General features: G+C 40.3%; 1 protein-coding gene across 4 annotated transcripts in view; it reads left to right on the forward strand.

Moving 5' to 3' along the window:
• Positions 1-25562, forward strand: part of GAK (cyclin G associated kinase) — a 142363-nt gene that overhangs the window by 78673 nt on the left and 38128 nt on the right. For all 4 annotated transcript variants that reach the window (XM_048851459.2, XM_048851456.2, XM_048851457.2 and 1 more), the window contains 8 exons: positions 2807-2856; positions 2947-3095; positions 5904-6026; positions 8475-8608; positions 10224-10418; positions 11981-12098; positions 24495-24574; positions 24980-25173. In XM_048851459.2, the coding sequence (XP_048707416.1) occupies positions 2807-2856; positions 2947-3095; positions 5904-6026; positions 8475-8608; positions 10224-10418; positions 11981-12098; positions 24495-24574; positions 24980-25173 (1043 nt within the window). The remainder of the gene's footprint in view (positions 1-2806; positions 2857-2946; positions 3096-5903; positions 6027-8474; positions 8609-10223; positions 10419-11980; positions 12099-24494; positions 24575-24979; positions 25174-25562) is intronic.

Raw genomic sequence — 25562 nt, forward strand, 5'->3', positions numbered from 1 at the left:
TATGTACTTGCCAGAAGGTAAACTGGGTAACTTGCTAATTTCCACTAGTGTGTGTTTGTGGTAACAGAGTCCCCAGTCAGGATCTGGGTCCTGTTTTGCTAGTTGCTGCACAATGGAAAGGGAGGCATGGTCCTTGCTCCAAGGAGTTTACAGCCTAAGAGTCCAGGCAACAATTAGGTGCCTTTTATTGCTGGATAATTTCTTTACTAGTTTCAGAGTAGCAGCCGTGTTAGTCTGTATCTGCAAAAAGAAAAGGAGTACTTGTGGCACCTTAGAGACTAACCAATTTATTTGAGCATAAGCTTTCGTGAGCTACAGCTCACTTCATCGGATGCATTTTGTTTCTTGGCTCAATTCAGAAATGGGCTTTGGTTTGTTTCAGTGCATGGAACTTTGGTTTGGCACTAGATGGCTCGATGATTAAATTCTGTTTTATGAAACAAGGCTCTGTCGTACAGGATTGGTGTGAATTTGAGGACTACCTTTGTGACTCCTTTTAGAACATAATTTGCAACATAAACGGCATACTTGGTAATGTTCATTGCTTTAAGAATTGGCAAACTTGTAAAAGGAAGGATACTTTCAAGTATTAGCACATGAATTGAATGAATGTGATTTGTCATTCAAAATCATTTGCTATGATTTCTTGATATCTTGTGCTGATTTCCTCTGACCATTTTTTTTTTCTTGGTTAACTTTTCATCATTTCACACCTGTATCCGTTAGCAGTCCAAGGTAATTAGGTATAGTTGTATTAACCAGCTTGTTTTGTGAATTTTGCTAATTTTAGATATTTGCCCATTGTGTGAGACTCTCTCCCCCCTGCCCCCACCCCCCTCAATGAGTTTACTACTAAGCAAACTAAATCTAGCCACTGTTTGTCAAGGCCCATTGATAAAATGAGCCTTCATTTGTATAGGTAAACTTTTTGTTGAACATGTAGCTAAAGCTTCTGGTTTTGTTTAAATACCTTTACAGCGCTAAATAAGAATTCACACCTCTTCAATTCCTGTTACGTTTCCCACTATGCCTGAGGGCTGACAAGTGGGCTACTTCCACCAGAAAAAGGCATAAATATTGGTATGGCTAGAACACTTCCCCTTTCAGCACATGGTTGAATTGATCCCTGTTGAAGGTCAAATGAACACTGCTTGATCATCTAGAGCAGACATTCAGTAAAGTGATAAATCAAATGTTGTCTAGAGGAGTTTGTCTTAACTGGCCTGTACCATGCCCTTAGATCTGTGCCTTCATTACCATATTTACCTATAGAAAATTAGATTTCCATTTTTATCTGTCTGTGCGCCTTGTCTGTCCAAGCTATTTTGAGAGGAATGGTGTTCTTGTGGGCGAAACACCAACGTGGAAGTCAGGGGATCAGGTTTCTATTCCTGGCTGGGTCAGACTTCTACCTGGAGTGAGTCATCTGTGCTTCATCTTTTTGTGCCTCAATCTGTACAATAGTGGTAATAGGAATTTACCTCATAAGGGAGCTGTCAAGTTTCATAAAACACTTTGAGATCTTGGGTTGGGAAGTGCTACAAAACTCTTTTTTGTAAAAAAAAAGTGTTTTTGTTTTGGACTTTTTTTTTTTTTTTACTGCCCCCTATTTTCAAAGTCCCCAGGAGCTGTGTGGTGGTGGAGCAGACAGAATCTCTGAAGATTAATGCTAGCATTTAGTTTATTCTCTATCCTGCAGGAAGACTTCATGATGATGTCTCCTTTTTTCCCCTCTTAGAGTAACCCTACTGTATATAGATAACTACCATTACAAGTCATTTATCTTCCATGTCGTAGACAGATTTAAACCCCCTTGTAACAAATTGTCCAAATACTAATTGTAGTTTGATCTAGTTTTCTGTACCTCGTAAGTGTTTTCTTTCCTGCTTACTTATTATTGCTGAACAGCTTGCTACCTATGTGGTCCACCCATGTACAATACAATACAGTACAATACAATACAATACCTTACCTGCTAGTGTCTTGAAGCCCTCTTTCAATAGCTACTTTCCAGTTCAAATGCTGTATATACATAACTTCTTCCTTACATTTTTAGCAATGATCTGTCTTCTGTAAATTCATACTGGCTACTTTTCATGGAAGTGCATCTTAAATATTCAATTTACCTACTAGATAGTCTCCAAAATAGAATTCAAATATAAATCATAAAGTGGGAAACATTTAATTACTGCTTAGGAAATAAGAGCCTGTGTGGGAAAGAAGGATGGGTGCTAGTCAGAGACTTGGGAGACCTAGGTATAATTCTCTCCTCTGCCCCGTACTCCCTGTGTGCTGTTACGTAAGTCGCTTAATCTCTGTGCTCCACTTCCTTATCTGTGAAATGGGGATAATAGCACTTCCATACCTCATAGGGCGTTGAGGATAAATGCATTAAAGTTTGAGACACTTTGATACTGTAGTAATGAGGTCCATAGAAGTACCTAACGTAGGAAGATACTGATAAAAAGGTTTGAATAGCTGGAAGTTGATAAGCAGGTGAGTTGCTTCAGTCATGCCAGCATATGTCATAACTGCACTGGTTAAGATTTGTTAGCCTCCTCATGCGTAAGTGCAAGGACTGTCTGTTTAAAAAAAAAAAAGTCTCCATTTGAAAATCTAATCTATTTCCACAACAGCTACCTTTCTTAGCTAAATGTATTTGGTCCTGCAGTATTTGTGTTACCCTGCAGTGCACAGCTATCCTGCTTTAAGCAGAGCTCTTACTACTGCTTCAGAAATTTCTATTTGCATTTGAATGAATTCATTTTTTAAATATATTAACTTAGACCTGTTTTTTTTATTTCAGTTATGCAAAGGGAGATTTAGATATATCATATATCACTTCCAGAATTGCTGGTATGATAGCTTCATCTTTCTTAATCATTGTTTTTAACTGTGGTTTTGTAAAAGTTGATACCTCAAACATTGGTGATGTTCTGTTTTCAGTGATGTCCTTTCCAGCAGAAGGTGTAGAATCTGCCATCAAAAATAACATAGAAGATGTACGGTTATTTTTAGACTCTAAACACCCTGGACACTATGCTGTTTACAATCTATCTCCAAGAACATACAGGTCTTCAAGATTTCATAATAGGGTGTGTATGTGTTTTTCTTGCATATTGATTTTTTTCCTTTAGTAGGTCTTTGAACACAATAAATTGAGTAGATCTACCACTTCTTGTTGTATTACATGCTACAGTTTTCTGCAATCCAATGTTTAGGATGCATAGTTAAACTCACAAATGAGCAATTACAAAAGTTAAAGGTCTCATGGCAACATTACCTCTGCCATGCTTTTACCACCAATTCAGACTTGGTAATAGGAAGGATTTTTCCACTTACTGGAATGGTGTAGCTTTGCTGAAGAAACATCTAGGCACCCAGAACCTCCGTATATGTATATAGTACATGAGGTTCAGGAACAAACCTGTGTTCCACCTGTTTGCAGAGGCTTCCCTCACTGCCGTGGGGGCTACTTATGATGGCTTCGCTACTGGGATTTCTCCTTTTTCCATCTTTCTCTTCCATCTGGACCCAGCCCACAAATGTCGCCCTCGCTCAAGTGAGCGATCTAGCCATGCCTACTCCTTGCTGCTTCCTGAAATGGTGGATGCAGCATAACCCAGCCTGCCCTTCTCTGTGTTAGTATTGGATAGTCTGGAAGTCTCATCTATTCCAGGTCCCTTCTTGGACCTTTAGCTGTGAGATGGGATCTCTCCATTAACATCCCTTCTTCATCCATATAAGAGTTAAATAATATTCCTCTGCCCCCTTCTCCCCCCAAATCATGTGTCTGCCCAGCACCGTGCTTTCCATTGGCCTGTCCTTGCCATTTACCCCTTCTTCCCACAAGTCCCCTTCTCGCCATAGAAGGACACGAGGTAGCACCTCAGACCTAAAAGAGAATTCCCTCTGTCTGCAAATGGGAGCCTGAGGATTAGAATTCAGATGGGGAGGATGAGCTGTTTGCCTAAAGCTGCCTGGAAAGTGACTAAGCCTGAAAGATTGAGGGATCTTTAGGGTCTTCGCCTAAAGGTTTCTGGGGTGCACAATGTTAATGCTAAGATTATTGTGACCCATAATGCATTTGGAAAAATCCTGAAAGTAAGAGCTTTATCAGCAACATGCCTCCAACACTAAAAAAAATTTAAAAAGGTCCTCCAAATGCACCATTTTTCCTTTAATAATAATAATAATAATAATAATTAATAATAAAAAAAAAGTCTAACTTTATCCAAAGTTTCCAATTCAAATCACATTTGCAGTTTACAGAAATCTCATTCCCTGGACAGAAAACTCGAGTCTACCCATAAGATATACAGTTCCTTAGCAGGCATATTTAAAGTGTTTGTTTGCCCATGCAGTAACAGCCCGAGCCTTCTTGGCATGGGTGAAGGCACTGTTTGAAATTGGCAAATCCAAAGCCTTAAGTGACCTCCTGTTTGTCAGGCCTTACTGTTCATTTAGCCGGTCAGTGACATGGTCCTTCCTTGTTCCATTGTAGTCAGAAGGTAAGTGTGGATCTGCACTTGTCAAATGCTGTTGCTCAAACTGATCTTGATAAGGTTCCCATCAATAGCCAGAGGTATTTGAAGACCTATGAAAACAAGGTTTCCTTCACACACAGAAATTTATTCTGGAAAATAAGCTCTTTGTTTCCCTTGAATCCGGAAGCTTTTTCTTTTCATCTTTGTTTGAACCTCATACACCTAAAGGACATGCTACTTAATTCTCTGGATATTAGCAGGGCAAAAATTTTGTCTCCACAATATAGTCATGCTACAAATTGGACTCATTAATTCATTGTTGTGGACACAAAAAGAAGACAGTTTCTAAATTTAGAGTATCCTGCTGAATGAAAGCAGCCATGTCAGAAGCTAATAGCATTCAAGACTCCTTCAGTGTCCAGAAAGACTCACCTTTGAGACTCATTGTGATGTTACGATCACAGAGGAACACAACATGCTTATAACTTCAATACTCCGCTGACTAGCCATTGCAAAATGGATGTTTCCTCATCTGTGGATAATCTAGGCCTGGCAGGCAGCTATTTCTCTAATTCATGCTTAAGTTCTCGCTCCTATGCTTATCCACCAATACAAGACTTTCTCAGAACTTTCTTGTCTTTTGCGTTCATTACAGTTGAAGTTAATGCTAGTTTTGAATCCTCTCCCAGCTTATTTTGACTCCCTTTCTAATGTAATAGCTTCTCCCATTCTAATATAGTTTCTGGGTGCCCAGAACCTGCCTAAGTCAGCAGAACTCTCCGTTCTGCCAATTTTTTCTGACCCTGACATTAAGACAGTCTTTTTAGGAGGATTACGTAGTGTGTTTGGGAGTCTGTCTATGCTTCAATAAAAGACCCACAGTACAGCCACAGCTGGGCTGGATCAGCTGACTCCGGTTCACGGGGCTCAGGCTGCGGGTCTGTAAATTACTGTGTAGATGTTCAGACTCAAACTGGAGCCTGGGGTCTGAGACCCCATGATGTGGGTGGTCTCAGAGCCCATGCTTCCGCCCGAGCTCAAACGTGTACACTACAATTTTGTAGCCCCTCCACCTGAGCCAGCTGACCCAGCCTCTGAGACTTGGTGCAGTGTGGTTTTTATTGTAACATAGACTTACCCCCGATATTTAAACAGCCTTGTGCAACTTCATGTTGTAGCTGTTTATTTGTATTGCTGTAGCACCCAGAGACAACAGTCAGGATTAAGGACCTTTCGGGCTGAATATTGTGAAGAGCTTATCCAAATTAAGATCTCATTTGAGACTGCTCCTGTTTAAATTTGTTCTTGGATTTAATATTTACATGCAGAACTGCCAATTTGTTGTTGTTACAGCTTATATAAGTGTTGTAGTAGTCACTTTTATTTTCTTACCTCTTACCTCATTCCCCAACCCAGGTTTCTGAATGTGGTTGGCCAGCAAGACGTGCACCAAATCTTCAAAACCTTTACAGCATTTGCAAGAACATGCATTTATGGCTAAAGCAAGATCACAAAAAAGTTTGCATTGTACACTGCCTTGTAAGTAGTAGGTACATCTGAAATTTTTCATCTAGTCCAGCTTTTGGTGACAGTGAGGATTGCAGTATTAATCCTTTTTTATGAGTAACATTGATTTTTACAGTCTTAAGCCAATTCTGTAGCAGTCTACGTGTGTGTTTTCTTTTGGGGGGAAAAAAAAAAAGGAGCTTATGTGGTAAAATAGTGTAACTTGCACCAATTTGGTGTTCAATAGGTCAAGAAGAAGAAAAGTTAAATACATTCCCTTTTTGCTTCCCAGTACAACTTTAGTTAATGCACAGCTCTCACAGGAAAAACTGTGATTGTTTAAAAATTCCATGTGTGTTTAGGAGTCTAGTTGACATCTAAGATGGTACCTCCACCAGTGTAGTGTCTCTAAATACCATGCTTAAGGCACTGTTTCAGTACAGACTCAGGAGTGATATCTCATGAGTTAACACCATTTCTTGCAATAGTCTATGGAGATCTCTTTTTAATGCACATACATGGTTCAGCCCTGTTTGAGATGTGACATGATGGAAAGCTTGAGTGAGGTATGGCTGCAGGTCAGACACTCCACATAGTACTGGCATAAATTCCTCTACTTTAATAGAAAAGAGCAATACCTGCCATATGCAGATCTCAGATTCTTCTTACTAGAAGTTCCTCTGTTTAGAAACCAGAAAAACAAAAGAAGTCTCCGAACTGGTGGTTTTAATTAGAAGATACAGTAAATTTTCTGAGTAACTGCATAAGCCTAAAGTGTCTTTCATTCTGAAGCTGTGATCCAGGAGCTAAACAAACTTCAGAGAACTAGATAGTGTCTTAATGATGATCGTAGTTCTGTTGATATTTCCCCATAGAGGTGAAACAGCATGCAAGGAGCTGGAAAAACAAAATTAAGGATTAATGTAAAGGATTTATAATTCTTCTTTACCCATGTATTTGTGCAAGGCCTCCCCTGAATGAACCAGTAACACTGTATTTCATAATATAAGCCCTGCTACTTTAGAAGTAAGTAATCTTTATGTGGAAACCTCAAGTAAAGCTTTTTGCCCCACGTAAGCCACATTTAACGAAGGGCCTTCTGGACTTAGAGGGGCTATGGGATTTCTAATAACACATCCAGTGGCCCTACCATTCCTTCACAATTGGTGCAGAAGCTGCCATTCTAGCCCATAGAATGAAGTAGCTGTCAGGAGGCTGCACTGCACCATTATACCCCCTCCCTTACGTGTTCACCTGTAGTAAAGCCTAATAACTTGGGGTTTATGCAGACAGAATGATGGTCATCGTTAATGAACAGTCACGTTTAGAACTCGATGATAAAACTACAATGACTTCATTTAAATAAGCCTTCCAGTTTAAATAGTTCACCAAATGGCTATATTTGACCTGTGCTACTGAAATTCATATTTTGCTGATGTACATAGTATTTTAAGAAGGTTGCACTCCTACTGTGAAATAATGTAGCCATAATCTGTTAACTTGCTTTGAAGTTGTTGGGAGGGTGTGGGGGAGAGATCTTCAGAGTTCAGCAGGCTCAGACTTTTTTTTGCATTGGATTACTCTCTTAATGACTTCTGATCCAAGCACTAGCTTTGTTACTATATTCAGTCACCACCTTCCCATCAAAATGTGGTGGGACAAATTAACTGAAGTACATGCTTTTCTTTTTCACAACCCCCTTATATTGACATTTCTCCTGTTTCCGTTCTGTAAATTATCAAGCTTCTGTATGAAGTGCAAAGCTCTGTCATCAGAGACTTGTTTACCAATTAACTATTTCTTTCTCTTATGTGGTCTTAATCGTGTTGCATTTCCTGAATGTTTTGCCCTGTCAAAATGACATTTTTGCTCAAGAATTTTTCTGTAATGTCTCAGACTTCCCTCTGTGTTCCTCTAAATATGAATAATTACCAAAGATGTATTGCTGGGCAGGAATTGGAGCCAATGTTAACTGCATGGCTTTGCTGGTTATTCCTGTGCACCTCAAGGCTTACTGGCGCTGTAATGGAAGCCCCTTAACTTGTCAGCAGAAGAAGTGCCTAAAATGGATCTCCCACTCAGCAGCCAGACAATGTGGTTAAAAATTTGGGTACTGATGCTAAGAAAATGAACACTCAGAACTCTGAGATAATATAAAGCTCAAGTTAGTAGCTACTCAGTTATTGCTAGCATTCAAATGAGCAATTAATTCAGTTTATTTCTTGCTTAGCTTTTATGTTTCATCTTTAAAAACATTTAATTTTAATTATTAAAGAAATTTGCCACTGATCCCACGACATTAAAGCCTTATTAGTAAAACCGTGGTTCAAAAACCAGCCATTATCAACTTAAATTATGCCTAGTTCATAACTTGAAATAAAGGATATGAACTTGGCTTCTTGTGTAGACAGGCATGTTCTTCAGTAATTTTCTTAACATTTTCAACTAGGTTTAATAACTTTAGGTCACAATTTTTTGTAGGATGGAAGAGCAGCATCTGCTGTTGTAGTTTGCTCTTTTTTATGTTTTTGCCGTCTCTTCACTACTGCGGAGGCTGCGGTTTATATGTTCAGTATGAAACGCTGTCCACCTGGCATTTGGCCTTCTCATAAAAGGTACAGTATCAATCTCTCTTCAAAGCATTGTTGAAGCAAATCTACATATGAACATGTACTGTAAAAAAAAAAAAAATTAGCACACCAATTTGTAGGGCAAGGTAGTTGATTTAGGAATTAGCCTGTTAGAATGATAAAACGTGAAAAACCAAATGAGTCACCTATAGAGCTGGTTTCAGAGTAGCAGCCATGTTAGTCTGTATCCGCAAAAAGAAAAGGAGTACTTGCGGCACCTTAGAGACTAACATATTTATTTGAGCATAAGCTTTCGTGAGCTACAGCTCAATTCCACTGAATGCATCCGATGAAGTGAGCTGTAGCTTACGAAAGCTTATGCTCAAATAAATATGTTAGTCTCTAAGGTGCCGCAAGTACTCCTATTCTATAGAACTGGGTAAATTTTGAATTCTGCAAGATCTTTGTATTTTTCATGTGACCCTAATTACTGAACAAATCAACATGATGTGTGTTGGAACTACATTAAGAATGAAAGCTGAGGTTGTAAAATGCTTGAAATGAAAACTGTCCTAAATACTTCTTTACAAAGCAAAGTATAACCTATAGTCTCAAATGTAGAAGAGACAAAAAGTATAGCTTGTTCATTGTGGACGTAAGTTCCAGCTGTCTGAGCACTCTTCAGACTTACAGAATCCAAAAGTATAACAAGTACTAACTTGAAGTCAGTTCATTGCATATTTAGTGAATAAGAGGATACATACTACTTTAAAAAGAGTAAATGCATATCATTTTGATGCATTGTATCATCTATTTTGGCAACTGTAGTATAACTTGAGTTTTTCAGGTCTACTGTATTTAGATTTTGTAAAAGTACTGAAATCTAAGTAACAAGTGACTTCACTAGAGGATCTGCCAATAAATCTTTGCCTTTCAGAATAAAGAGATTTCTGAAAAGGAGGTGTGTGGATTAGCAAACTGCAGAGGAGCAAAATTGTACACTACAGTTTAGAATTATTTAAATTAGATACGACTTGGTTAAAATTGGTTAAGTTTTTTAAAGCCCCACTACTGAAATAGTCAGTGCATTCTGACCAGGATGAATCCAAGCATGGTCTGGAGGTTAGAATGTTTGTCTGGGATTTGACAGAGCTGGGTGAAATTCCTTGCTCTATCATAGACTTCCTATGTGACCTTTATTGGTCCCTCTGTGGTTCAGTTCCCCATGTGTACAATGGGGATATTAGCATATCCCCCACCTCACAGGGGTGTTGGGAGGAGAAATGCTTTGAAGACTGAGGCACTCAACTACTGTTGATGGGGGCCATATAGGTGCCTAAGTTAGAACAATATGGGAATTTGTGCATGGATACAGCTGTAGTAACTCTCCTTTGGCCATGGGTGAAATGTGTTTAGACATACACATTTAAATTGTTTTCCCCTTTTCTCTGTTTCATTCTTTCCATGCAAGGTTGACTTTGAAATAGATAAAATCAGACTTAAGTTTCCTAATGTGCTGTTAAATGCACTCCCTTATGCTTATGAGTAATGGTGTCATGCAACACTGTTGAATTGAATATTTACAATGACAAGGTAAGTTTTGAATCATGCATTTCTAGGCTGTATTGTTTTTCTGAACGAATACCTCTTGTTTTGACAGGTATATAGAGTACATGTGTGACATGATTTCAGAAGAACCCATTATTCCTCACAGCAAGCCAATCCTTATCAAATCAATTACCATGACACCAGTTCCTCTGTTCAGCAAGCTGCGAAATGGCTGTAGGCCTTTTTGTGAAGTTTATGTTGGGGATGAAAGAGTGACTACTACTTCACAGGAATATGACAAAATGAAGTAAGTGCAGGTTGTAACTTGTTTCCTAAACTTAAGGTTGAACTCTTTCTGGAGCTGTTTTAATACTGAAACATTGCTCCCCAAAGATTACTGTGCCAGTGCAGCGAATACACCTTTCATACAAATCTTGCATGGAAAGAACCGGTCTGTTCTGCCTTTGCTTGGGGTCACTGAGGGCAGACCTGGGGATACTCTACCCAAGTTCTGTCTGGAAGGCCTAACTCCATACACAGTCTCAGAGCAGCGGATAGTTCGTATTCAGACTCGCATTTAAACCCTTGGTATTGTGCAGGGGATAGATATAGCATGTGTTAAGGTTGTGCCTAGTGAAATTCTATATGTCAAGTCAATACATCCCTATTAAAACTTGGCCATTTAAAATGAGATCAGGAGCTCACAACAGAGATTAGCAACTTGTTTTCAGCTTTGGCTCAGTGATTAAAAGCAGCACCGGAACTGGGGAAAGACAGTATAGAAATGGCAGCAACTCCGTTTTGATTTAAAATGGCTGTGTTTTTCCCACATGATCTCTTAATCGGAAGACTCTCCTGAATTATTTTCCTAAATTCAACTGGATTCATACTGTTACACAGCAACAGTTCCTGTCAGCTCTTCCAGGAGCAGATTGAGCTGAGCAGGATTGCTGTAGTCTTGGCAATTTGAATGTGAAAGTGTCAGAGTTATGCTTCTGGGAGAGTCTGGGACCTAGGCAGGAAGAGAACTGGTACCAGCAGCATATTATTGTAATCTTCTATTTCAAATCCCAAACTCTGGTGGTAAGGAGGAGCAGAGAAAGATTCCACTGACATTTGAAGGTCAGGCCTGCTTCCGGGAGTTAAAAATAGGGGATACAAATGGGGTTGCACCTTCTAAACACACTGGATTAGGAGAGCTTCGCAGAGAGATGAACTGGAAAAGTGGTGGAAGACCACAGCTCAGCAGTGGTCTTTCAGGAACCCAGCATGTGCAGATGCATCTGTGCTACCAGCATGATGGTCTGTCATTTTGCCCCTGACAACTTTCACATGCCTGCTCAGACCTCACCCACAGCTCTCTGCAGCTATGAAATTGATCCTTTCAAGGGGCAGAGCTACATACTGTTATAGAAGCTGGGAAAGGTGGTTGCTCCTCCTTGAGAGGGGGGCACTGAGTGTGAAGCAAATTTGGGAGATAATCTATCTAACCTAGCAATAAGCTAAGGAGAGCAGTAGGAATGGGCATTAGGAAGACCTAGTGTCTCACTGCTGTGACGCGTGCAGTAGTGTGGTAACTAGTTTTATGGTCAGCTCAATAGTGTGGTAACAGCAATCTGATTCTTTGCCACTGTGCAAGATAGTAGGCTGGTCTAGATGGTCCTCAGTCTCCTGTGGGGAGAGGGACAATTTCTAAAAAAGACGTTACTTTCTGAAATATCAAGTCCTAGTTCCATAGTAAAACAAAGTTCTGAAATTTCTAAATTGCCTAGAAGGACCTGGAGTAACCAGACAGAACAGGTAAAAACACATCAATTTCAAAGCAGTTGTTTTTCTTGAAACTTAACATGAGATGTGCTTTTTCTTCAGAGACTTCAAAACTGAGGATGGCAAAGCCATAATCCAATTGGGTATAACCGTCCAAGGTGATGTTCTCATTGTGATCTATCATGCCAGGTCAACATTAGGAGGCAGACTCCAAGCCAAGGTAACGACATACTTAATGGAACCTTTACAGGGTTTATTCTTCGCAATGCAGAACAATCCCCATGGTCTCTTTCATGATTACTGTGGTGTTTGTTGGTTGTTAGTAGTTTGACTTAAGTGGTTTTACTGTTGCCCTTCTGTGTGCTCATCTGTCTTTGAGAAAAGAGTTTGAGGTTTTCAGGTGGCTAGGAGTTCAACCTTCCCTTTCAGTCCTGTCATGACATGCAGCCTCTGGTCAGCATTCTGACAAGAAGTGTACAGTTAGTTGCTCCTTTTTCAGCATTTTCTGGTAAGCAAGCATTTCAACAACTGGTAATTATCCCCAGTGTCTTATGCCTGGAGCGCCTGTCCCGGACTTCTCTGTTCTCCATGAAGTTCTGCCGAAGTTCCTTACTTAGAAGTAAGAAAAAAATCAGAACTTCATGTTTTAGCCAGGAGTCTTCATCTGTTTTTATTTCCCACCAAAAGGAAGGTTGATCACTTTTTTGTGTCTAAAAGTCAAACCGCAGTATAATACAGGCTCTCTAATCACATCAATTGCCAAGAGTAAATCACTAAAACAAAATCTTAAACAGCTACCTTCTTGGCTGTCTGATTACAGTTGTGTAAAATGTTTGTTTGGAATCCCTTGCTATTGTCATGGCACTAAAAAACAGAATTACGTTTTCTGACTTATTCTGTGATAGATACAGTATCAGATTGAACTTGTATGGACTATCTGAACTCTCACTGAAACAGACCACCATCCTTCCCAGTTCTGGGGAGATTGAATTTTAGATATAAAATGTCACTGTTTGTTTGATTCTTCATTATTCAGAGCATGTAGTAAGTGATTAACTCTAGCTAGAATTGACGCTCATTGTCTTAGGATGACTTAACTTGGACGATGATTTTCACAGTGTGTGCACCTAAAATTACTATCCAAAGTGCACATATATGAAAAATTAAGCCACTTATAAACCTAAGTGCAGAGCATGGAGTAGCTCCCATTGAAGTCAGCGTGTTTTATGGATGCTCAGCATCTCTAAAAATAGGGACTATTTCCCCCGACCCCCAACATCTGTTTTGGTGCCTTGCCTCACTGTATTCATGAAAGGTCCAGCCATCTGACAGCTGCATAAACAAGATAGCATGCATCCTAGCACATTTAACATTCAAGAGTTGACTTCCTTTTCTTTCTCCATTGCAAGAGAGCTGGCGTATAATATACTTTACCATGATCATGGGGGGGCACCATGATACACCTCTTTGATAACTTGTATGATAGTGAGATTTTTTTTTTTTTAATGTCCAGAACACAGAGACCACAACTGGAATAGGTATTTGGGCCTGTAGCAAAGTGGGATTCCAGGAATTTCCATCCCGCACAGATTAGGAGGTCCATCTATTCCAGTGCCCTGCTTCCATCTGGGGTTTGGCTCAGTGCATAGTCTCCTTACTATCCTTCACTCTGCAGGAGACAACAGAACATTGTTGCTTCATGATTTTTCTTTCAACTAAAAATGCTAACATTTTTCAGGCTATAAAAGCAAAGCTTGCATGTGAATTCTCTCTCAACCCAAATTACTAAAAGTTCTAGCTTTCTCTGCTTTGGTGTAGCCATAGTGAAGTCTGGAGATACATATGTGAAATATTAAATATTTATACATTTCAGGATTACTTACCTACAGAATTCAAGGAATTATTGTCTCTCACAGGTTCTGAAAACAATATTTTAGCATGCAAATATGATGGATAAAAGCATTTCGTCATCTATGCAAATAGTTTCAGTGCTGGTAGAAGTTAGTTTTTCAGATTTTTTTCACTATTGTATTTCTCTACTACACATTCTTCACTCAATCTGTGTAATTCCTCCTTCAGGTTTCCTAGGTTTCCATGGGAACTTTTGTCTCGTGATACTCAGGGAAACCTCTGAGTACCATAGAGGCCAAGCTTAGCTGTATTTGCCTCTCTGAGGAAATCTGCCAAAATTGGAGAAATCCAAGATAGTTGGTATTACTAAATGACAGCCTTCCATATGACAAGTTTACAGAAGATAGAAGGTAGTCCATGGCTGGGCTGACTCTTACTAATCAAAGCTGAGCCACAGAGAGTTTGGATGTCAAATCTCTGAAGTCCTTTGTCTTAATTGTAGCAGATCTGGATCCAGTTCAGTAACTTACATCAAATAGCTCCAGCTCTGCTGCTGGTGAAGCTAGAGATGTTTTACGCGGCTGGCTTGCCAGGTCATTGCCCAACCCTCCCACTTTATCCAGATTGGGACCAGCTCTGGGAACAAAGAACCAGTGGTATAGTGAAGTGATCGCCAATAGTCAGACGGTAGCGATTTCCAACAAATATTCTATATTGGATGACTACCATGGAGAAAGAGTGGACTTCATTTCAGGATTCTGTCACAGGTTGCTGGAAAACTGGGGCTAAGGACAATAAAGAAGCAGCAGCTGGATTACTGAGGAGGCCATCAAATTATGGGAGGAAAAAAGAGGCATGGTGCAGAATGGATGCACTGGAAGGTCAGAACAGAGTCCTTAACAAATGAACCCAGCAGAAAACAGGCTGGTGACACTAGATTTGCAGTCGACCAGTTACGAAGTAATAAATCACCTGGTACTGACATTATTTAATCAGAACTGCTGAAGGGTATGGTTTAGTTCACTGGCTTCATAGAGTTGCCTTAAAAATTTGGGAAACCAGTCATATTCCAGAAGATTGGAAAAGGGCCTACATCCTTTTTTGAAAGGTGTGGGAGGAGACCATTCAGTTTGCTCACATTATAGAGGAATAACGCTGCTGTCAATCCCAGGGAAGGTGCTTATGATCATACAACTGAACTGATAGAAATACTGTCTCAACCTAAAAATGAGGGAGAACCATCCAGGTCAATCGACAATCCATGCTATATATCAATGATGGCCAAATTTACTGACCTTCCAAGCTGTATATGACACTCTTCAGAAGTTCGAGAGCCAGGGCACACCAGTAGGCGCCTCCCATGGGACTGAAACCCTGAGACACACACACACACACACACCCACCCCCTCTGCTGGGCAGAAGCCCCAAACTCCCCCAAACATTTCTGCCTACCAGAATGGGGAAAGGGGCTCCAAGAGCCTCACTTCAACTCTTGTAAAGTTGCATGTGGCTTACATGCTGTGGCTTGGCTACCCCAAATATATATGCTCCATGGAATGTTAAAGAGCAGCTAGAGTGACAAAGGAAACTGAAATCACATTTATGGACTTAGCAGCTGATTTTGACTCAATGCATCCATCAGCACTGTGGATATTGCTATACCATTATGGCATGCTTGAGGACTTAATTTGCCTAGTGGAGGAACTGTACCATGATACATTTCATTGTGTGAGGGTCAATGGTTCTATTACAGATGGTTTTCAGTAGAACTGGGGGTACACCAGGAATACATTCTCTCTTCTGTGTTTAATGTTCTAATAGACTATCTAATAGACAGAACTGATTGAGGCCAAAGTAGGTGGTGTGAAATTTAAAGATTCATCTTTAGAGCAACTCAGTTATGCAGCTGATACTGTCTTGGAGAGATTATTTACCTTCTATAGTTAATGCTGCAAAAAACTGCAGAATCTATGGGACGCAAGATCAGTGGTGGTAAAACCAAAGCTATGCATGCCTCCTATAAAATGGAAATGAACGATCTGCTGCTGATGCATGTAGATGGCAATGACATTGAATGGGTGAATAGTTGTATCTATCTGGGTATTCAGTTGTCAGCAGGAGGTTTTATTACCAAAGAAGTCGCACGTTGGATTGGTCTTGCATAAATGATGTTTCAGCATCTTCCAAGGCCTCGGTTTGGGTGGCAAGATGCCTGTGTGACAACTGAGATATGAGTGTTCAATATTGTAGTCATGATAACTGTTATGTGGAAAAGAATCGTGGCCATTAAAACCAGTTGAGAGGAAACTAAATTTTTTTTCAGTGTCAGAAGTTACGGTGTATTCTTAACATTGATTGGTTTGATTTTTGTCAAACGAGGTACTTGAATGATCCTGGCTTGCTGCAGTCTTGCACCAGTTGAGAACAAGACTTCAATGCTGGGGTCATGCCCAACATGCAGAAGAAGATATGCTTTTACAGAAGTTTTATAGAGCTACGGTTGAAGGAAGTGGAGTGCAAGGCTAATCACGCATGAGATCGGAAGATGCAATTAGGGATTTAAGCAGCTCGGATCCTCCTACGCTGATCTTGTCAAAGAAAGAAAACTTGCAAGGGACCGTTGAAGATGGAAGTCCATTCTACATGCCACCATGGCTACATCATAGTCATGTGAATCTGTTGCAACTCAGTCTCCACACCACAACCTCAGAAATCCCTGACTCGGAAGTAAAGTAACAATCAAGTTTACAATTTCTAACTTACACTGAGAACATGTGCAGCTAGCTCATGGCATATGTTTACCACCTGTAACTGGCATATAGGGATTACTGTCCTGTTTGCGGCTATCCACTTTAGTCAGACAGCTCTTCATATAAAACATAATGATTTACAAGAAACTTCAGGCAAACTTTCCTGGTAAGTCTGGAAAATCACCAACCTGGAAGCCAGATTCATTTAGATGATTTTTCTGGTTCCTATTAGAAATCACAACTTTGTAGTTTTAGTTCAATTTGCTAATAAAGAAAATACATGGTTAGGAAAAATGGGCCATTGGTAACTTGTGCAGCATTCAGTTCCTACAGTCAGCTGATTGGGATAATACTCAGGTTTTCCAGCAATTATTTAAAACTTAAAAATAGCTTGAGAATTTCCTTGAATTTCTAATTCCCCGTCTTGGTAAACTAATGGAGGTAGAGATAATCCAGATGTTGAACTTCTGAGACAGCATCTGCAATCAAACTCTGTAAAACTTTCTCCCAGATTATTTTCAGGGAGCGTTCTGCACAGTAATGGAGTCTTCTGTTGACTGGGACAGCTGAGCTGCAGTCACTTATTGTGGGTCCTGAGAAGAGACTCGAGACCAATTTTGGACCTGTAGCCCTGTACACAAGTGCCACCAGTGAAGATAATTGTAGATGAATGTGCTCTGCTTTTAGCTTTATGCCTTGCATGCTTCTCCTTGATTGCAGCAATCCATGAGATCTCAAAATGTTTCAGTCCAGGGTGGCAGAGCTGCCACTATTGCATCTTGTCATGGGCTAAGTGCTCCCAGATGTTGAAGTCTACATTACAAGATTGGAGGTTGACCCTGAGAGTGTCATAGAATCATCGAATCATAGAATATAAGGGTTGGAAGGGACCCCAGAAGGTCATCTAGTCCAACCCCCTGCTCGAAGCAGGACCAAATCCCAGTTAAATCATCCCAGCCAGGGCTTTGTCAAGCCTGACCTTAAAAACCTCTAAGGAAGGAGATTCTACCACCTCCCTAGGTAACGCATTCCAGTGTTTCACCACCCTCTTAGTGAAAAAGTTTTTCCTAATATCCAATCTAAACCTCCCCCACTGCAACATTGTCCTTGTAATGTTTTCTTGGTCTGTCCCTAAATGAGTTCCAGTTGCAATTCTCCGTAGAAAACTGTCTTTGGTATTCTATTCTCAGGCATACGGATCACATGACCGCACCATCACAGCTGTGCTTTTGCTATAAAAACTTCAGTGCCTGTGATATTGCAGAACTTAAGGATCCCTCAATATCTGGAACTAAATCTTGCCATTATATACCTGTTATCAGCTGTAGACATCATACGTGGAATCGGTACCAGCATTTTATGTCGTGTTGTTAAGTGGTTTACATAGTGCAGCCATAGAAGTGTGTGGGGATGACGACAGCAAGGTAAACAGGAATTTTTGTTGGCAGTCTGATACCTTGTTCATTTCAGTGATGACACTGAAGTTGTCCAAAGGCATCACTGTCTGTATCAATGTGCTTCATAATATCATCATTATTGCCTCACATGACCCAACACTGCCTAGGCAGCAAAATTTGTCAGTGACCTTGAGTGGTACATCTTCAATGGACTCAACTAGAGTAATTGCAGTACTTCCTGGTTGATACTAGATCATGACTTCTGTCTTCTTTAGACTGATCGTTAAGCCAAAACGTTTTGCTGCACGCAAAAAGCAGTCAGTGAGCAGCTCAATGTCTGTACAGTGAGGAATTTAAAAAAAAAAAAATCAAGTTTTTGATATGGCTTTCAGGCATTCCTTGTATATAACCGGGCCGAGAGAGGTCAGCTGGTGAGACTGTTTTATATCTGCATGTCTTTGTGTTGACTGCTTACTTGGCTTCACAAAAAAAGAATACCTGTAGCAGATTCACAGAAGATTGCAAATGAGAACAAAAGACGAGGACTTGCAGCCAGAAAAAACAGAAGGGGGAAGGCCGGAGAATTGTGACAGCACCAGAAAGGCGCAGGTCCGAGTGACTGGAGACTCCTTACTAAGAAGTGCAGACAGATCTGTCACCAGAGCTGATCCAGAGAACAGAAGGGTGTGCTATCTGTTGGGAGCTAACATATACGACGTGGAACTGAGGCTGAAGAGGATCCTAATGGGAATAGTAAAAGATCCATTGATTTTTCCTTCACATGGGACAAATGATCTTGCTAGAGTCTCTCTAAGGAAGAGTATGCCAAGCTGGGAAAAAGTTTTAAAAGTTTTTAAAGAAATGGATGCTCATGTGATCTTCAGTGGGATACTACCTTTTCCTAGAGGAGGAGAGTGATTATGGTGAGCCTGCTCAGGCAGTGGTGCTATAAAGAGGGCATTGGATGCTCAGCCTCTGTGAGGCATTCATGGTTAGAGGACTGTTTTCATGGGGTGGATTCCACCTGAGTAGGGAGGGAAATAGACTTCTAGGATGGAGGTTGGCTCAACTGATTAAAAGGGCTTTAAATTAGGAAATCTGTGGAGATGCTCATGTTATATCAACACCTAATACTAATAACAAGTGGAAGGAAAATAGAGTCCTAGAGGATTCAGCAAAGGAGAAGGGAACAACAGAGGGTAGGAGATTGTACATCAAGAGGAAAGATAGTGCCAGTACAATTGCCAGTAACAGTCAGGTGATACTGGCAGTAGAATGACTGTACCTAATCAGAGAAGGAATCTGGGCAAAGCCAATAAGAAACAACTAAGATGTCTTTACGTTCTCATGCAAGAAGTCTAAGTAATAAAATGAAGGAACTAAACCTATTAGTGCAGGAAGTGAAACCCAATATTATAGGGATAACAGAAACATGGTGGAATAGTAGTCTGACTGGAGTACAGGGATTGAAGGGTACGTACTGTTCAGGAAAGACAGAAATAAAAGGTAAAGGTGATGGAGTAGCATTGTATATTAATGATGAGGTAGACTGTAAAGAAATTTAGGAGTGATGGGATGGATACAACTGAATCTGTTTGGGTCAAAATCACTTCAGAGAAGAAAGATAAGAGGCTCCACTGGGATAGTGCTTGAGGTCTGCTACAGACCTCCAGGATCTGATTTGGATATGGACAGAGACCTCTTTAATGGTTTTAATGAAATAAAATATTATTGGGATTTGTGTGCTTATGAGGGACTTTAATTTCTGAGGCTATAGATTGGAGGACAAATGCTACTAATAATGGTAGGGCCCAGCTATTCCTGGATGTGATAGCTGACTGATTTCTTCACCAAATAGTCACCAAACCAACAAGAGGCGATGCCATTTTAGATTTAGTATTGGTGAGTAGCTAGGTTCTCAAAGAAGAATTGGTTGTAGAGGACACCCTTGGTTCAAGTGATCATGAGCTAATTCAGTTTAAGCTAAATGGAAGGCTAGATAACTAGGGTTGCACCTAGGATCCTTGATTTCCAAAGGGCAAACTTCACAAAATTAAGGGAATTAGTTAGGGAAGTGGACTGGACTGAAGAACAAAAAAATCTGAATGTGAAGCAGGTTTGGAATGACTTTAAGTCAAAATTGCAGAAACTACCTGGAGCCTGCATCTGAACAAAGAGGAAAAAATTCATGGGGCAGGGTTGTAGGCCAAACTGGATGAGCAAGCATCTCAAACAAGTTATTAAGAGAAAGCAAAAAGCCTACAAGGAATGGAAGGAAGGGATGGATCAGCAAGGAAAGCTACCTCTTGGAAGCCAGAATATATAGGGAAAAAGTGAGAACTGCCAAAAGCCAAGCAGAGTTGGACCTTGCATACGAAGTTAAAACCAACAGTAAAAGGTTCTTTAGCCATGAAAATAAGGAAAGAAGAAGTGAGACTGCGAAGCACAGAGGATGGAGTGGAGATAAAAGATAATTTAGGCATGGCCCAAAGCGTAAACAGATTCTTGCCTCTGTTTTTAATAAGAGTAACGATGAGACTGGAAACATTGGCAGGGTGATTAATGGGAATGAGGATATGGAAGTAGAAATTACCACATCTGAGTTGGAAGTCAAGCTCAAAGAATTTAATGACCAAGTCAGGGGACTTGGATAATCTCCATCCAAGAATATTAAAGGAACTGCCACATGAAATTGTGATCCCAATAGCAAGGATTTTTAATGAATCCTTAAACTCGGGAGTCATACTCTGGCGAATTGCAAATTTGTTTAAGAAATGAAAGTGACCAAAGAAACTACAGGCCCGTTAGTTTGACCTCAATTATATGCAAGGTCTTAGAACAAATTTTGAAAGAAAAAGTAGTTAAGGAAATAGAGGTAAATGGTAATTGGGGTAAAATACAACATAGTTTTACAAAAGAGAGATCATGCCAGACCAATCTGATCTGTCTTTGAAAAGATAACTGATTTTTCTAGACAAAGTAAGTGCAGTAAATATTATGTACCTGGATTCCAGTAAGATCTTTGATACAGTTCCATATGGGAAATTTATTAGCTAAATTGGAGAAGATGGACATTAATAAAAGAATTGAAAGGTGGGTAAAGAACTGGTTCAGTGGGTCATACTGAAAGGTGAACTGTCAGACTGGAGGGAGGTTACTAGTGGAGTTTCTCATGAATTGGTCTTGGGACTAATCTTATTTTAACATTTTCATTAATCACCTTGGCACAAAAAGTGAGCGTATGCTAATAAAATTTGCAGGTGACACAAAGTTGGGAGTATTGCGAATGTGGAGGAGGACTGCAATATTCTACAAGAAGATTTGGATGGCCTTGAAAACTGGAGTAATAGAAATGGGGTGAAATTTTATAGTGCAAAGAGCAAGGCCATGCACTACAAGACTTTTTGCTATAAGCTGGGGACTTAATCAGTTGGAAACAACAGGTGGAAGAGAGACCTGGTGTATTGGTTGATCACAAAATGACTATAAGTCGCCAATGTGATGTGACCATGGAAAAGGCTAATTCAGGACTAGGATGCATCTGGCGAGGTGTTTCCAGTTGATGTAAGGGAGTGTTGTTGCCATTATACAAGGCACTGGTGAGACCTCGCCTGGAATATTGTATTCGGAAATTAGACAAAGGTTTCTAAACATCAGAGGAGTGAAGTTCTGCAACAGCCTTTCAAGGAGGGTAGTAGAAGCAAAAAACCCCTAACTTGTTTCAAGACTGAGCTTGATAAGTTTATGGAGGGGATGGTATGATGTGGTTGTCTACAGTGGCATATGGCCCATCTGCGACTGCTTTTAGCAAGTATTTCCAGCCATCAAAAATGAGACCCTAGATGGGGAGGGCTCTGAGTTACTATAGGGAATTCTTTTCCAGGTGTGCAGCTGGTGGGTCTCACCCAAATGCTCAGGGTCTAACTGATTGCCATATTTGAGGTCAGGAAGGAATTTTTCCCCAGGTCAGATTGGCAGAGAGCCTGGAGGTTTTTTACCTTCCTCTACAGCATGGGCCATGGTCACTTGCTATTTTGAACTAGATTAAATGGTAGAGTCACTGTAACTTGAGATCTTTAAATCAAGATCTGAGGATTTAGTAACTCAGCCATAGGTACGGGACTATTACAGGAGTGGGTAGGTGAGGTTCTGTGGCCTGCGATATAATCTGTATGAATTGGTAGGATTTAACATGCTGGCTCAGACCATTGCTCCAGCAAGTGTAGTATCTTGTACACGTAGCCTGTGGCTGACATACTGTCTCTTTGGAAAACTGGCTTTCCATGTGGGATTTTAATTGGACTCTTGCCAGATCAGAAAAATCTTGCTCCCAACTCAGCGAAGAAGTCGCTTGAATAACATTTGGTTAAATGTTGAGGGAGGCCACTGTCCAGTCATAAGCAGTTCTTGGTGCCTTTCTTAGAAGCTTTTCCCACTTCCTGGTAATTGAACACTGATATATGTTGACTATGAAACTTGCTGCTAGTGCATTGAAAGTGGAGAACTAGCCGTGAAGATCACTACTTGAAACTATAAGCGTCTATTTATTGGCTACAAAATAAGTAGAGCTGATTTCACTTTTTTCGAAAGCCACAGAGGTTGGTAAGATAAGGATAGCTGTGTCTTACTAGAAGGAGGGTATGTAAGACATTTTGTCCTCTGGAACAAAACCAAAACTTTAAAAAAAAACAACAACAAAAAAGTGTGTAAAGTTAGGCTCCTAGATAAATTGCTTGACTTCCCAAAGGACTGAGCACTTACCAGTTAAGAATCTTGGACACTAAACTTTTAACATGTCTATTGCCATGATCTCTCTATTTTAGCTCTTTGTCCTAGTGGAACTCCAAGCCACAGCATAGGTATGGGCAGTGACAGCCCCAGTAATGGCGTTTCCCTGTTTTGACCATTAGTGTGACTTTGTCCATTCTGATCTTCCAAATTGCACTTGGTTGTTCTGTAGAACTGGGTTGTCTTGTATGGATTTTGACTGAAATGAAAATGTTACAATAGCAGTTAAAGCTAATAATGAAACATGTTGCCTTGCCTTAAGTTTATGTATGTTAATCTGGTAAATGCTGCTCTTCATAGTCAAGTGAATACACATCAACAAGAAAGAGGATTATCCTATTTGTACTGTTCACAATACATTTATTGAAAATATATTCTTTTTTAAAAGTAACTCCTTTTTGAAGTTAGGAGTCAAGTTTAGATTTGCGTTTCCTTGGTATTTGATACTGTAGTGTTGCAAATATTACAGCAGGTATCTCCAGATAGTGCTTTTCTACATCTTCCAAGCTCTTTTAATTAGAGTATGAGCAACTGTTGAGTCTTGGGAAGACCTGCTGTGTTTTACCTTCATAGTACACAGCTCTGAGCAAGACACAGTGGTGTTTGGAGAGGGAGCATTGCAGGTAGGGTGACCAGATGTCCTGATTTTTCACGGCTTTTTCTTATGTAGGTGCCCCCCACAACTCCGTCCCGATTTTTCACATTCTGTCTGGTCACCCTAATTGCAGGCAGCAGCAGGGGAGTTTGCTCTCTCATTTGGTCTCAGGGAACCTAGCATTACCTTTGGGCTGAGATTCCTGAAAGGATGGATTGCCCTGTGTACTTTCTGGCTACCTCTCTTCCAGGACTGATGTATATATGTAAATAAAGGCAAGCTACTTACATTGGTGTTTGCAGAAGGGAAAATTGTCTTGTCTGTCAGCAGAAGGAAGAGTTGGATAAGTTAGATGGATATCATGAATCAGTTTAAAAAAAACGTATAATGCTGGCCAATGTGAGATTGACAGCCAGGATATTGCACAGGAAACAGAAGTCCTTTCATACACATGACATTCTGTGTAAACATAAGTACTGAGATGCTGACAAACTTTTGCTTGATTAATACATGTAGTTCTGTTTAGGCTGTTCTCCCTCAATGCTGTAGATGGATCCTGTAAATGTTAGTTATTTTGGAAAAGCTACTGAAAGATCCAGAGTTCTACCCTACAGAATTATGTGTTGTCTTCAAAGGCGGATTAGGGGTTTGTGGGGCCCTGGGCAAGAGCAAGTGGGGGCCTCTCCCCATCCCTTCTGCCTGCAGTCCCCCCCCATCCCCCTCCCGGTGCTCCTGCCGGGGAGCAGGGTCAGGGCGCAGGGGCTTCCCCCACTTGCCCGGCGCTCCTGCTGGGGGGCGGGGTTGGGGCATGGGGGCTTCCCCTGCTTCCCAGCAGGAGCGCCGGGCAGAGCGAGTTCGTTGGCTGGGGCCCCTGAGTGGCTAATCTGCCACTGCTTGTCTTGATTTTGAGCGTGCTATACTAGCTTTTGATGAAGCTTTTCCCAATTTGTACAGGTGTAGAGATTAGAATCATGTCCCTTGTGTCTTTATTTCTGATGGTGTTTCTTCAGTGATACGACCAACTTACTTGAAAAATAGAAATAAACAAGTCCAAATTCAGCCATCCCAAGAAAAATGCTATATGGAGCTACTGTATGTTTAGAGAAACTGAACTGAAAGAGAATACGTTCATGAATATCAAAAACGCTTTCTACCGAAAGGAAAGTAAGATACAGAGTCCTTAGCTTCTGTTACACAGAATTATGTAATTATCCTATGTTTTCTTCTCCCCATAGATGGCTTCAATGAAGATGTTCCAGATTCAATTCCACACAGGTTTTGTGCCCCGGAATGCCACCACAGTGAAATTTGCTAAGTACGTGAATATTTTGCTGAACACAACTTGCAGAAACTTTTTTCAAATTATTTTACTTGCCAGATCAACAGATCTACGGTGGAGTATGTGTTTTAGTAGTGTTGGAAATGGATAGCTTTCATTTTTAACAAAATGAGTCCTGGCTTTTGATTGACTACACTTCCTTCGACTCAACGTCTTTTGATGAGGGTTTTTTTGAAATTTCTTCATAATAAATCATCCCTGTGAGATTAAACAGGGAAAAAATTACCAAATCCAATTGGTTTTATGCTTTGCACACTAATTCCATAGAAGTACTAGTCACTTAGCTTGTTGCAGTCCAAGATAGTGAGCCTGATGGGCTGATTGAATATTTGCCTTGAAAGATTTTTGATTTGTGATTTTTATTACATCAACATATTACAGGTATGATCTGGATGCCTGTGACATTCAAGAGAAATATCCTGACTTATTTCAAGTGAATCTGGAAGTGGAGGTGGAGCCCAGAGACAAACCCTGTAGTGAACGAGCGCCATGGGATAACTTGAACATAAAGGGACTGAATCCCAAGATCCTTTTCTCCAGTCGGGAGGAACAACAAGAGATTTTATCAAAATTTGGTAAAGCTTAACTTTGGAGGCATTAGAAACTTTAGCCTGTTTCCTATCCTTTTAAAGCATTCCAGTTCAGGACTCATTTTGTTTCGTTTTCAGACATAAATTTTTAAACAGATTTCTAAATTTCCTTTAAAAGGGAAAACTTAATTCTTGTGAACAGCTGTGCCGTACCCTTGCATGTTATTAAGGAATATGAGTTTTTCCTTAATACTAGATTGTAATTAGCCCAGTCTTTTTATCTATATTGGCACTGTTTTCACCTTTTCTTAGAGCTCTGGAGGCCCTATTTGGAGTGACACATAAAACAAAAATATTTGGCAGTTGAGCCCTTTGCCTCCAAAACCTGGGGAGAATTTGCTCAGCTTTTGCTGATTAGCTGAGTTTACACTTTC

Source organism: Caretta caretta, chromosome 5, assembly GCF_965140235.1.
Source record: "Caretta caretta isolate rCarCar2 chromosome 5, rCarCar1.hap1, whole genome shotgun sequence".
In the NCBI taxonomy this organism is placed as follows: domain Eukaryota; kingdom Metazoa; phylum Chordata; order Testudines; family Cheloniidae; genus Caretta; species Caretta caretta.